The following is a 12,222-nucleotide window of genomic DNA, read 5'->3' on the forward strand; positions in this document are numbered from 1 at the left end:
AAGCTTCTCCACAAAGTCCAAAACATGATCTCCATCAGCCAGGAGGGAGCATTAACACCTGTCCGCTCTAGTTGGAATGATTATTCCGGACTGCGCAGCAGTAATCCTTAAAGCTGGACAGCTCCACCCCTCCTCTTCCTCAGTGAGTTGCACTGTTGTTAATGTAACCCGAGCTTTCTGCTGCAAGCGCCTGAAATCAAAAGAGCTGCCATGGAAGGATTTTTATCTTTTCATTCAGTGAGACTGAGGAAGGAAATAGAAAATTAATGGTAATTTCATGGCTTCTCCACTAATAATGAAGCTTCTTTTGGCAGATAAACTGAACAAAAATATAAACACATCACTTTTGTTTTTGCTCCCATTTTTCATGAGCTGAACTCAAAGATCTGAAACATTTTTTACAAACACAAAAGACTCATTACTCTGATATCGTTCACAAATCTAAATCTGTGTGAGTGAGCACTTCTCCTTTGCTGAGATAACCCATCCCACCTCACAGGTGTTCCTTAGACTGCCCACGCTAAAAGGCTGAAATGTGCAGTTTGTCCATATTCCAAGGATCTGTACACAATTCCTGGAAGCTGCAAACTTCCAAGTTCTTGCACGGCCAGCACTCTCGGACACGTCACCCATCAAGCATGTTTGGGATACTCTGGATGCGACAGCGTGTTCCACTTCCTGCCAACATTCAGCAACTTCACACAGCTATTGAAGAGAAGTGGACCAACATTCCCCCACGATCAACAACCTGATCAACTCTGTGACGGAGAGGTGCTGTACTGCGTGAGGCAAATGGTGACCACACCACATACTGACTGGTTTTCTGCCCCCCCATCGACAGTACCTGAGAGTCATGGGTCTTTGTGTTTGTAGAAAATGTTTCAGATCTTTGAGTGTTGCATTTCTATTTTTGTTCAGTGTATATTCCTAAAGTTCTGATCCCATTTAAGGTGGAATTTCTCTGAGTTGTTTTTGTATTCTCTATATCTACCAAACAGATCTGGCAGTAAACTCATAGCATCACTTAACTATATTAACACAACATAAGGTGTTACTTTGTGCTCTTCTACATTTACACAGCTACATTAATGCTAGCTACTGGTCTGCTATTGATCCCTTTATCTTTGCGTTTGGATGGCTTTACGTAGGAAACTTAGAGTTAAAAGCATTGAGGCCGATCACAGAGGCCTGAAGATAATTATGCTGCATATGGTTGTGCGCACTGACTGACATGTGTCCGTCTGATCGTTGTGTTTAAGCTCTGGGACAATCTGAAGTTTGTCCTCTGAAGAACATTTTAGAATTGTTGTGATCAGGGTTACACTCTGGGCATGAAGTCATACCACTCTGAAGGGAAGACACATGTTTGTGTTCAGCCTGTAGATGGCGCTGTTTAACCCAACTCCTCTGCTACAGGCAGGTAAGTTTTCACATCTTTTTTCAATGCTGAAACTCTGGAGAAAAACCAGGCTGGACCTTCTGGAAGTCAAACAGGAACTTTATTAATGAGTAAAAACAGCATCAGTCTGAGAAGCACAGAGAGAAGCCACCATCACCTCCTCACAGGAAGTCCTGCTGTGTCTCCGATTCTCAGGAATTGGGCGGGATAGTTGGCCATGAAAGTCATTGGCTGTATTTTCAGCGTGCCACCAGGGGGTGGCGCCACTTCTCCGCTCCAAGTGGATTCCCCTGAATGTTCACCTGCAGAACATCAACTCACTGAGCATGCTCACTGTGTCGCTCCACACCTGAGGAGTGAGGTTTCAGAAGTGTGAGGTTAGCTCGGGTGTCGTTCGTGGAGCTTTTCTCAGACCTGCATGTGTCTAGTTCTGGTCTTCTTGAGGGCAGACAAAATAACAGAAACACCTGATCAGTGACCTGTCCAGGTGTGTCCCACCCCTCGACCACTCAGAGCTGGGATATGGTTAAGGAAAAGGATGGAGATGAGCTCTGGAATGAGCATGCCTGCTGCTGATTGGTCAGCGGGGTGGTTACCAAGCAGGTAATCTCCTACAGGTGTTAGATCTCATTCAGGTGAATGATGGTGATAGTGATGTCATCACGGTACCTCCGGGCCAGATCCACAGGCAGACTCAGCATCTTGGCGAGACGATTTGGAGCTACTGCTCCGTACCCGTCGTCGCCAAGGGCGTGGCGGATCAGGTGGGTGGCGGTGTTCTGGTCCTCCAGCACCGACAGGACCCGCCCCCTCCTCTCCAGCAGGAGGCGCTGCAGGCCGCCCAGCGTCGTGCCCTCGCCAGGAATTATAGGTCTCTGCTGCTGGAGGCCTGCGCAACGACAAACCCCACACAGAGTCAGGACGATGACAGGAAGTAAAGACAGGTGGACCAGTACTGCCTCAGAGTCCGTCAAACAGTCACAACACTTATTCTGCTATAGACATGTCTGAGCGTGCTCACACCTCGTGCACTTTTTGGAGCACTGTGAGTGATTAGCTGTGACCTCAGTCCTCAGTCTTCAAAAGAATCTCCAACACTGAAAACATGGATTAAACAGGTGAAGACTGGCATGTGATGAGATGCTGGGACAGCTTAATGTAAAAGAAAGGTGGCCAAGAGGGGGCAATGGGACAGTTTCAGAATAAGGTTGTGGTTCAGGGTAAAATATGGATTGAAAAGTGAGTGGAGAAGCAACATAAGTTTTTCTCGTGGGATTATCAGGGCGTTTTTAGGACTTCCTGATAATAAAGAATTACAGTAGTCCAGCCTGGAAGTAATAAATGCATGAACTAGTTTTTCAGCATCACTCTGAGACAGGATATTTCTAATTTTAGAGATGTTGCGCAAATGGAAGAAAGCAGTCTTACATATTTGTTTAATATGCGCGTTGAAGGACATGTCCTGGTCAAAAATGACTCCAAGGTTCCTCACAGTGTTACTGGAGGCCAAGGTAATGCCATCCAGAGTAAGAATCTGCTTAGATACCATATTTCTAAGATTTTCAGGGCCGAGTACAATAACCTCAGTTTGATCTGAATTAAGAAGCAGAAAGTTAGCGGCCATCCAGGTCTTTATGTCTTTAAGACATTCCTGCAGTTTAACTAATTGGTGTGTGTTACCTGGCTTCATGGACAGAGAGCTGCGTGTCATCTGCATAGCAGTGAAAATGTATGCTATGTCTTCTAATGATACTGCCTAAGGGAAGCATGTATAATGTAAACAGAATTGGTCCTAGCACTGAACATCCACACTACCAGGCTATACAGCAATGACATTGGAATGTCGTTCGGACTGGAGAAGTGTAGTCGGATGGTAACAAAGAGAGGGAAGGTAGTCAGAACTGAGGGGATCGCACTACCAGAAGGCAACATTGCAGACATAGAGGACAGTTACAAGTACCTGGGGATCCCGCAGGCGAATGGGAACCATGAAGAGGCCGCTAGGAAAGCTGCAACCACCAAGTACCTGCAGAGGGTCAGGCAAGTCCTGAGGAGTCAGCTGAATGGTAAGAACAAGATCCGGGCTATCAACACCTACGCCCTGCCCGTGATCAGGTACCCTGCTGGGGTAATAGGCTGGCCAAAGGAGGAGATAGAAGCCACTGACATAAAGACAAGAAAGCTCCTTACCATGCATGGAGGGTTTCACCCCAAGTCCAGCACCCTGAGACTGTACGCTAAGCGGAAGGAAGGGGGCCGGGGACTGGTGAGTGTCAGCACCACAGTCCAGGATGAGACAAGAAACATCCACGAATACATCACGAAGATGGCCCCAACTGACAGCGTGCTCAGTGAATACCTCAGGCAGCAGAAACCCAAGAAAGAGGAGGAAGGCGAGGAACCATCATGGAAGGACAGGCCCCTGCACGGTATGTACCACCGGCAGATAGAGGAGGTGGCTGATATCCAGAAATCCTACCAGTGGCTGGACAAAGCTGGACTGAAAGACAGCACAGAGGCACTAATCATGGCAGCACAAGAACAAGCTCTGAGTACAAGATCCATAGAGGCCGGGGTCTATCACACCAGGCAAGACCCCAGGTGCAGGCTGTGTAAAGATGCCCCAGAGACAATCCAGCACATAACAGCAGGGTGCAAGATGCTAGCAGGCAAGGCATACATGGAGCGCCATAACCAAGTGGCCGGCGTAGTGTACAGGAACATCTGTGCAGAGTATAACCTGGAAGTCCCGAGGTCAAAATGGGAAATGCCCCCAAGGGCGATGGAGAATGACCGAGCTAAGATCCTGTGGGACTTCCAGATGCAGACGGACAAAATGGTGGTGGCTAACCAACCGGACATAGTGGTGGTAGACAAACAGAAGAAGGCGGCTGTAGTGATAGATGTAGCGGTTCGAATGACAGCAATATCAGGAAGAAGGAACACGAGAAGCTGGAGAAATACCAAGGGCTCAGAGAAGAGCTCGAGAGGATGTGGAGGGTGAAGGTAACGGTGGTCCCCGTGGTAATCGGAGCACTAGGTGCGGTGACTCCCAAGCTAGGCGAGTGGCTCCAGCAGATCCCGGGAACAACATCGGAGATCTCTGTCCAGAAGAGCGCGGTCCTGGGAACAGCTAAGATACTGCGCAGGACCCTCAAGCTCCCAGGCCTCTGGTAGAGGACCCGAGCTTGAAGGATAAACCGCCCGCAGGGGCGTGCTGGGTGTTGTGTTTTACGTACGTGTGTGTGTGTGTGTGTGTGTGTGTGTGTGTGTGTGTGTGTGTGTGTGTGTGTGTGTGTGTGTGTGTGTGTGTGTGTGTGTGTGTGTGTGTGTTTTTAAAGGACTCTGACCTGTCAGCTGATCCCCCACAAGCTGGATGACTGTCTGGCGATGCATCAGCTCCCACAGTCCATCAGTGGCGAGGACCAGGAACTTGTCTGCTGGTCCAACACAGTGTTGGGTGATTTCTGGTTCAGCGCTCAGATAGGGTGGGGTCAGGTAGTGCGGAGGCATCGTCCGGACTGCCTCACTGACCGCGGACAGGACGTCTGGTCGAGTTTCATAGACCCGACTTAGCATCTCGGCGCTCCATTTGAAGCGGACGTCACCGAACGCCCGGAAGGGCAGCAGAAGGCCCAGTAGGCGGTCGTGGCGGACCACCGTCCTCTGCTCCGCTGGGTGCGCTCCCAGAATCCTTTGCAGCTCTTCCGGATTCTGTGCATTGTGGTCGTTGGTGAGGTTGATCGCAGACCAGCTTCCGTCTGCCTCCTGGACGCCCAGGACTGCCCGACTGTCCCCCAGGTTGGCCACGTGTAGAACGCTGTTGGAGATGTGGACGACACAGGCTGTGCAACCAGACAGCGCCACCCTGAGGGGGGAGGTCACAGACAACCCCTCACCAGGGAGAGACACCCGCCTGTGGGCACAAAGAGAGGCTTAACCTGCTGAAACAAACTCACCTGCAGGTTCTGCTGAAGAAAACACAACTTTGTTCTTACCTGGGGGAGGTCAGGGACAGATGCACCTGGGCTTCTACAGACAGGTCGTAGTCAAGGCGATGGAATGCATTTACCAGAGCCGATGTCATTCTGTTGTCATCCTGCAGCCAATCAGATAGGATAGATAATGATATCACCACAGGTGAACTTTCTGCTGAAACCAAAACAGGAAAATCAGTTTCTGAAAAGTCCACCTGCACCTGGTTGAGACCAGGTGCATTCATTCAGGCACTTTTTAGAAGATGGTTTGGACCTGCACTGTCCGTGGATGTGATTCTGTGATGTGTCAGGACACCTGGTTACCTCCTCCTCCTCCTCGGTCTCCAGCCTCTCCTGCCAGTAGTTCCGGAGGCTATGGAAGGAGGTCACTCCTCCATCGGGGTAGCTGAGGTCTTGGGGGTATTTATGCCATTCCAGCAGCGGTGTTACGGCCCGTTCCTCCTCCACCGCTCGTTCCAGCTCCGCCAGTGTCCTCAGTGGTAGCGCTGCCACGGCGATGTAGTAAAAGAGCCTCTGACTGACAGCATGGGCGCAGGCCAGCCCCGCGTGACCATCGAACACACCAAACAACACGCCTCCACGGCCCGCTAGGCAGGTGGCGCTGCTCTGACGGTCCTCACAGGGGAGGTTGGATGGCAACATGTTGCTATGAAAACCCAGGACACCATGGGAGGCGGGGCCTCTGGGGAGGGTAAGGCTGTATTCATTGGCCTGGAAACAAATGGTCATTAAGATGTGTGATGTCACCACTTAACGCTTTCAGAGTCTGATTTTTGTCACCTTTAAGATCCGGTCGACCTGAGCTGAACTTATCTGCCCCGCCTCCTGCTCCGCCCTCAGCTTCCAGCTCCCACTGCCTGCTGGGTAATGGAGTCTGTGCAGCTCAGGTGGACGGCGAGGTGGCAAGGACAGGAAACAGCACTGCTGAAGTCTGCAGCGTCCAGTAAGGAAGGAAGTTCGCCCCAACATGGCATGAAAGCTGGACCTGCAAGAGGATCAGAGCATTTTGGTTGTCAGGTGTCTAAAGTTTGACCTCCCTACATGACCACTGGTGAAGGCCATTAGTGACTTCCTGTTCCACAGGGGGCGCCCTCGAGCTCATGCAGAATGAATGGGACTCAGTGGAGCTGTTCATGACTCTGATGGAAAGGCTCGGGACATTAGATACTGTTCTATTCTTGACGTTTCTACTGAAATTTGTACTTTTTGTGAGTATCAAGGACATCAGAGCATCACCAGTCACTTTACTGCATCCTCCATGTTGATTTAGGGCATGAAGCCACCAGTGGGTCTCATGATAGCTTCACATTCAACCACCACAACCAGCTGCTTCTGCTGTGCTTTAGCTACGGTCCTGACGTCTGCTGGAGGCATCGTTTAGAAACGGGTGCTATCGAGGGACAACGACGTCCTGCCCTAAGTGACCAATCAGCAGGCAGCAGTAGAAAGCTGAACTGATTCAGCTTCACTGAGAAATAAAATGAATAAAATTCTAGACGCAGTTGGAAATCCTCAGCTCAGAGTTCCCCCTGCTGCACCAACAGCTTAACTGCAGCCAGATTTTTGGAATGGACAGGAAGTGACAGCAGCTCTGTTCAGCAGCTGTTTCAGGTGAATTTTGATTATCAGAGAGTGACATCAAAGGATCAGCAGAAGAATCAGAACAGTGTCCAATAAACAGATTCATTTATCACACTGAAAATAAATCAATGTCCTGTGACTGAGGTTCGGCTCTAACCCAGAAACCAGGTTTAGTTAAACAGGATCAGCTGACGATCAGCTGTGGTTCCAGTGGAAAGTCTGGACTAAGCATGACGCTGAAACTCACCGTGCCTGCCTGACGCCTCGTCTTCCTGATCACTCCTCCCGCTGCTGCGTCTTTGTTCCTGTGACCTTTGACTCTGCTGGTGACGCACTCATTAATCAGTTACCTGTAAACCGTCACCTCACTTTCTTTACCATATTAAACATGCGAGAAAGCAGCCAATGTGTTTAATTACCTGAGAGGGAGGAGGCGGGGTCAGCAGCAGCTCTCAGGTCTGTCTGTGTGCAGGTGTTTTGTGGAGATCAGACACTGTGCTGCTTCATAATTGTGTCAGACAGCAGGTTGTTCCCACTGACCGTACACAGAACCTGCTCAGGTTCTCCTGTTTGTATCAGCGCACAGGTGAGTTCAGCACAGGTGAGCCAAAACATCAGCTTTAGGCTAAAGGTGAGTAAACAAGGTGTGTGTGTGTGTGTGTGTGTGTGTGTGTGTGTGTGTGTGTGTGTGTGTGTGTGTGTGTGTGTGTGTGTGTGTGTGTGTGTGTGTGTGTGCGTGCGCGTGCACGTGCACACAGACCGCATGTGGTGCAGAGCAGCATCCAAACAAACCTCCACAGTTTCGGGTCTGAGGTGAGTCGGAGCTCCGGCGGCTCGATACGCTCTTTTCTGCCCGCAGAGGGCTCACTCCTGCCGGCTCCCCGCTCCGCCCCGGGGAAGAGGCGCTGCTGAGCGGACGGTCTCGGTGTTTCCTCCGCTGCAGAGCGTATGCTAAGCTGCTAGCAAGCTAGCTGCCATGACGGGCTGTTTACAGGCTTACAGGCCGGAGCGGGAAGCCGTGCCCCGGGCAGAACGGAGCTCATCCACCGGGGAGCCTTTGGCTGGTGGCGGCACAGAGTGGCCTGTTAACGGCGTCGGGCTGCCATGAGCCGCGGGAGGCGGTGCAGGTTAGTACAGTTGGTGGGACGGGAGGACCGGAGAGGATCGATACACGATCGATCAGCTGTTGCTCTGTGAAGAGGCAGCTTGTATTACATGATCAACAAGAAGAAGGAGTTTGATCATGGTGAAGACCTGAGACCAAGGGCGTAGATTTGGTTTTGGCGTTGGTGGGGACGGATGATTCAACCACCGAACGCTGCCCTGTTTCTTTTTTTCCTTTTTGTCTTTGCTTCATGATTTAAAAAAAGAAAAAAAAAAGGAAGAAATATACTTGCCTACATATGCTATTCTACATGCTTTTAAACCATTTAAAATCACAATTCATAGTTTTCTATGTGAATTATATAATGTTAAATTACTACTAAACAAATGACTAAGTATTTTAGGCTTTAGTTTACTTCAGCCATATTCCATATAATCAGGTATCATACAAAAATAAAAATAGTCATGACAATAAAAGAATATGACTTTAAGGACTTAACAACATTACTTCAGTTATAGTACACCAACATCTCTGATACATTAGCACTAAGGGAACACTGATTGACCTGGTTGTTTTTTGTCCATAAAACTACTCATCTAAGTGTGACCAAGTGGTCGGCGGGGTTCTAAACGAAATAATAAAAATGACAACGCCACCTGGGGGGAAATTCTAGCCCCCAGGAAATATGAAAAAATAAAATGTAATTAAAACAACGCTCGCACAGGTTCAGGGATGCACACTGAGGCCAACTCAAATATAAACACAATTTTATTTATTAATGTAAAATGAAAAACAAAACAACAGCGCACTGAATATCTAAAACGGTGTCCCAAATTACAATAAAAATAAATACAACTGGGACTTACCAGCAGCGGTGGACCAAAAGAACCACACAAAGAAACCTACTATAGTCTATTCACCTGGTGCTGTACAACAAAAGTAGTGTGGAAAACGACCCACCACCTGAGGTCCCACGGCCGCTGGTAAATCCTCAGTTCGCTGAAATAAAAGCACGAGATAAACACATTAAAAAGGATAAAAACATGGGACATAAACAAGCTCTCAACCTAGAAAACAAAAGAAAGAAACAATTAAAGGAAAACAAAAGTCGGTGATACAACACACCCAGTTATACACCACAGAGCACTGATTAAAAATACTTTCACTCGGCGAACCAGCCCACAACTGGTGCTGGGTCCGATTATCCTTGGTCTGCTCGGTCTCACACAACTTCACAGCTGGGAGAAAGGGGAAAGGCAGTACCAGTTCGTATAACCGGCCCAGTATACGGCCGAGAATCGCCCCGGCCAGCCACAAAAGCTGGAGCGAACAATAGTCCAAAAGGGCGTGGAAAGGCAAGCTACAGGGGAAAACTGGGCCGCCGACAGATTAACCGTAATATAACAAAATCAACAAAACAAGACAGCAGCAGGGCAGGTGCCTCAACTCTTCGCTTAAAAATCAGGCAGTTGATCCCTGAGAGGGTGCGGCAGCAATCAAATCCTACAAATAAGAAAAGGCAAAACTAACCTTAATCTTCTTTAATTTACAAAACTAGCAGCTATAAAATAAGCGGCTTACCCCAGAACTTGGAGGCGCTGTACTGCACGGCGGATGCACTCACGCGTCTCCTCACCACGGCTGGAGCAAAGGAAAGAAAAACAGCCGCGCTGTAGCGGGCCGCAGAAATATAACTACTAATTGCTACGTCGGCACGTTAGGGAGAAATCAGAGGTCAGAAGGAGGCCTACCTGTAGCGGTCACACGATCCGATCGTAAAATTAACCGATAGGCCAGCATTTACTGCTGTGTCGCACCAGAAGCTCGGGAGGAATGATCCAACAAGAAAAACCGGCTTCCCTTTATACAGGTAAACACCACCCTGTAATCAATATACAGGTGGGTTCCTAATTAGCGTAGTTGCGCAGCGAGAGCGAGCGCAGGAGAGAGCGAGCGCAGGAGAGAGCAGTAGAGTGAGCGAGAGAGAAAAGAAAGGCGAGTAGCCCATCCGGCTACATCAGATTACCACAAAGTAAAAGGTCTCTCAGCAAAATTATGCAACATTTTAGGCGCACTGTTGCCCCGATCAAGTCAGTGAGCTGGGATTTTTTATTCTAAACATGAACTACTTGTTATGAGCTCGAGGTAGATGCCAGTGCTTTGGGGGCTGGTGCAGTGCTCCTGCAGGAGGATGAACATGGCCTTGACCATCCCGTCTGTTTCTTTTCAAAAAAATTCATAAAACACCAGCTACATTACAGCACGATTGAAAAGGAGGCTTTAGCCTTGCTGCCCGCCTTGCAGCATTTCGAAGTGTACCTTGGGTCCAATCCTCTTCCAACAATGGTATTTTCTGACCACAACCCCCTTGTGTTCTTATCTCGGATGCAGAACAGCAACCAACGCCTCATGCGCTGGTCTTTACTCCTCCAAGACTTTAACATTGAAATCCGTTACAAGAAGGGCTTAGATAATGTCATGGTTGACGCGCTGTCTAGATCAGTAGCGGTTTTAGATACGGGCGACACGGGCGGTTGCCCAGGGCGGCATCGTGGTGGGGGGCGGCATCACGAGTATCGGCAAAAAAAAAAAAAAAAAAAATGCTCATACTCATGCTGCCCCGACATCAGCCAGCGCATATCGGGAATGTCGTAGGCACCGATCGGGTTTCTATCGCCCATTTGCTGGGAGTAAGGGCGCCCTCCGTTTGCGAGGTGCGCCTGCTGCTTACGGCACAGGGAGGAGAGGGCGGGGCGGCGGGGGATTCTCTGGCTGGCTGGAGCAGCATCTAATAACCAACTCGCAAAACAAAACAAAACAAAAACAAACCAACAAACACGAAAACACCAGACTTATAATTTGCACCGATGTTTTTTCAAAATTCTATAGGCGAAAAGTGAGCGCGAGAGCCCTCGGTGCGCCTGCTTGCTGCTGAAGTCAAAGTAAACTTTATTGTCATCTCTGCTACATACAGTCCAGTATATAGAGAGACGAGACGACGAGGCTCCAGTTACAGCACTGCAAGTAAACGAACAATAAATATTTAAGAGTAAAAAAATAAATATACACCTTAGGACTCGGGGTAAAGGGATCAATAACAATTTAAAATGTATATTTTATGTTTTGTTGATTTAAAGTCTCACACACAACCCGTTTTTAAAGTTTAAAAAAAAGAGAAAAGAAGAGGAGGAGTGTAGCGACTTCCACAGTCGCTAGAGGCCGGGGACTGAGCCTGCCTATTTGCCTGATGCGCTGTCAACTGTATGCAATAATGCGAGAGGTGGAATTGCTTGCTTGTTTATTAAAGTGCTTGAAAAGTTTACAGAGCAATGTGATCGGCTCATGATTCAAACTCTTAAAACATCACAGCTCTAATGCAACAAGGGAAACTCGTTGTGCTGCGCGGTCAACAAAACTACAGCTACCCAGCCCTGCTCTGTCAAAATCAAACCAGTGAAAGACAGACTGACAACGCCCTCTTAATGTCACTGCTAGCACCCACGTGACTCCCGTTACACATCACCATAGCAACCAAACAAATGAAAACCCAGTGATCATTAAAATTCAATACATTTAATTATGGCTCCTACAAGGAGAAATGAGCAAAAGATACAGGTAAGCAGAAGTGTCATTGGATAATGGCAGGTCATGTATCCTAAAACATTAAGAGTCAGAATACTTTCTTAATCTCTAAGGAAATTATGTGGGTTATGTTCCTCCAAGAAGAAATGGTAAAAATAGTAGCAGTAACAGACTAAACTCCAAACAATATATACAATAATATAATATTAATTAGTCAGAGTCAATTGTTGATTTGTCCTGTTCTCATTGTATGACGAATTATGATGTCTGTTTAGTAGCCGTTTGCATGCATACTCTCTCTCTCTTCATATGTGTATGTGTGTGTGTGTGTGTGTGTGTGTGGGGGGGGGGCGCCAAAGGGAGTGTTCGCCCAGGGCGCCAAACAGGCTAGGACTGCTACTGGTCTAGATCATGACTCGAACTTTCTGTTCAGGACGAAAAGTTTGTTCTTGGTTTGGGGGGTATGTTATGATTCAGTGTTATGGATATTTTTGTACTGTGTTTTTTGGTCTGCCACACCAGAGGGTGGCATAGTTTGTGTCCTGTGTTATTGCTGC

At 48.3% G+C, this 12,222-nt stretch overlaps 1 protein-coding gene and 1 long non-coding RNA gene across 5 annotated transcripts; both read right to left on the reverse strand.

The window, feature by feature from the left end:
* Positions 1-1,458: 1,458 nt before the first annotated feature.
* On the reverse strand, positions 1,459-8,313 carry LOC116322138 (pyruvate dehydrogenase [acetyl-transferring]-phosphatase 1, mitochondrial-like). 4 transcript variants are annotated; one of them, XM_031742150.2, is made up of 8 exons: positions 7,771-8,313; positions 7,398-7,544; positions 7,226-7,301; positions 6,178-6,382; positions 5,701-6,108; positions 5,398-5,498; positions 4,750-5,315; positions 1,459-2,288 (listed from the first exon to the last, which is right to left on the reverse strand). In XM_031742150.2, the coding sequence occupies exons 4-8, from the start codon at positions 6,364-6,366 to the stop codon at positions 2,020-2,022; spliced, it is 1,533 nt and encodes a 510-aa protein (XP_031598010.1). In that variant the 5' UTR covers positions 6,367-6,382; positions 7,226-7,301; positions 7,398-7,544; positions 7,771-8,313; the 3' UTR covers positions 1,459-2,019. The 4 variants fall into 4 exon arrangements, with proteins under 4 accessions (XP_031598010.1, XP_039468113.1, XP_039468112.1 ...); XM_039612179.1 differs by having other exon boundaries at positions 7,226-7,298; positions 7,398-8,313; XM_039612178.1 differs by having other exon boundaries at positions 7,226-7,328; positions 7,398-8,313.
* A 520-nt stretch (positions 8,314-8,833) lies between these two features.
* On the reverse strand, positions 8,834-10,875 carry LOC116320681. Its single transcript, XR_005613079.1, has 2 exons — positions 9,835-10,875; positions 8,834-9,753 (listed from the first exon to the last, which is right to left on the reverse strand). It is a non-coding gene; the product is annotated as an uncharacterized LOC116320681 (long non-coding RNA).
* Between the last annotated feature and the right edge of the window lie 1,347 nt (positions 10,876-12,222).

The sequence above is a fragment of the Oreochromis aureus genome, linkage group 5 (genome assembly GCF_013358895.1).
Source record: "Oreochromis aureus strain Israel breed Guangdong linkage group 5, ZZ_aureus, whole genome shotgun sequence".
Lineage (NCBI taxonomy): Eukaryota > Metazoa > Chordata > Actinopteri > Cichliformes > Cichlidae > Oreochromis > Oreochromis aureus.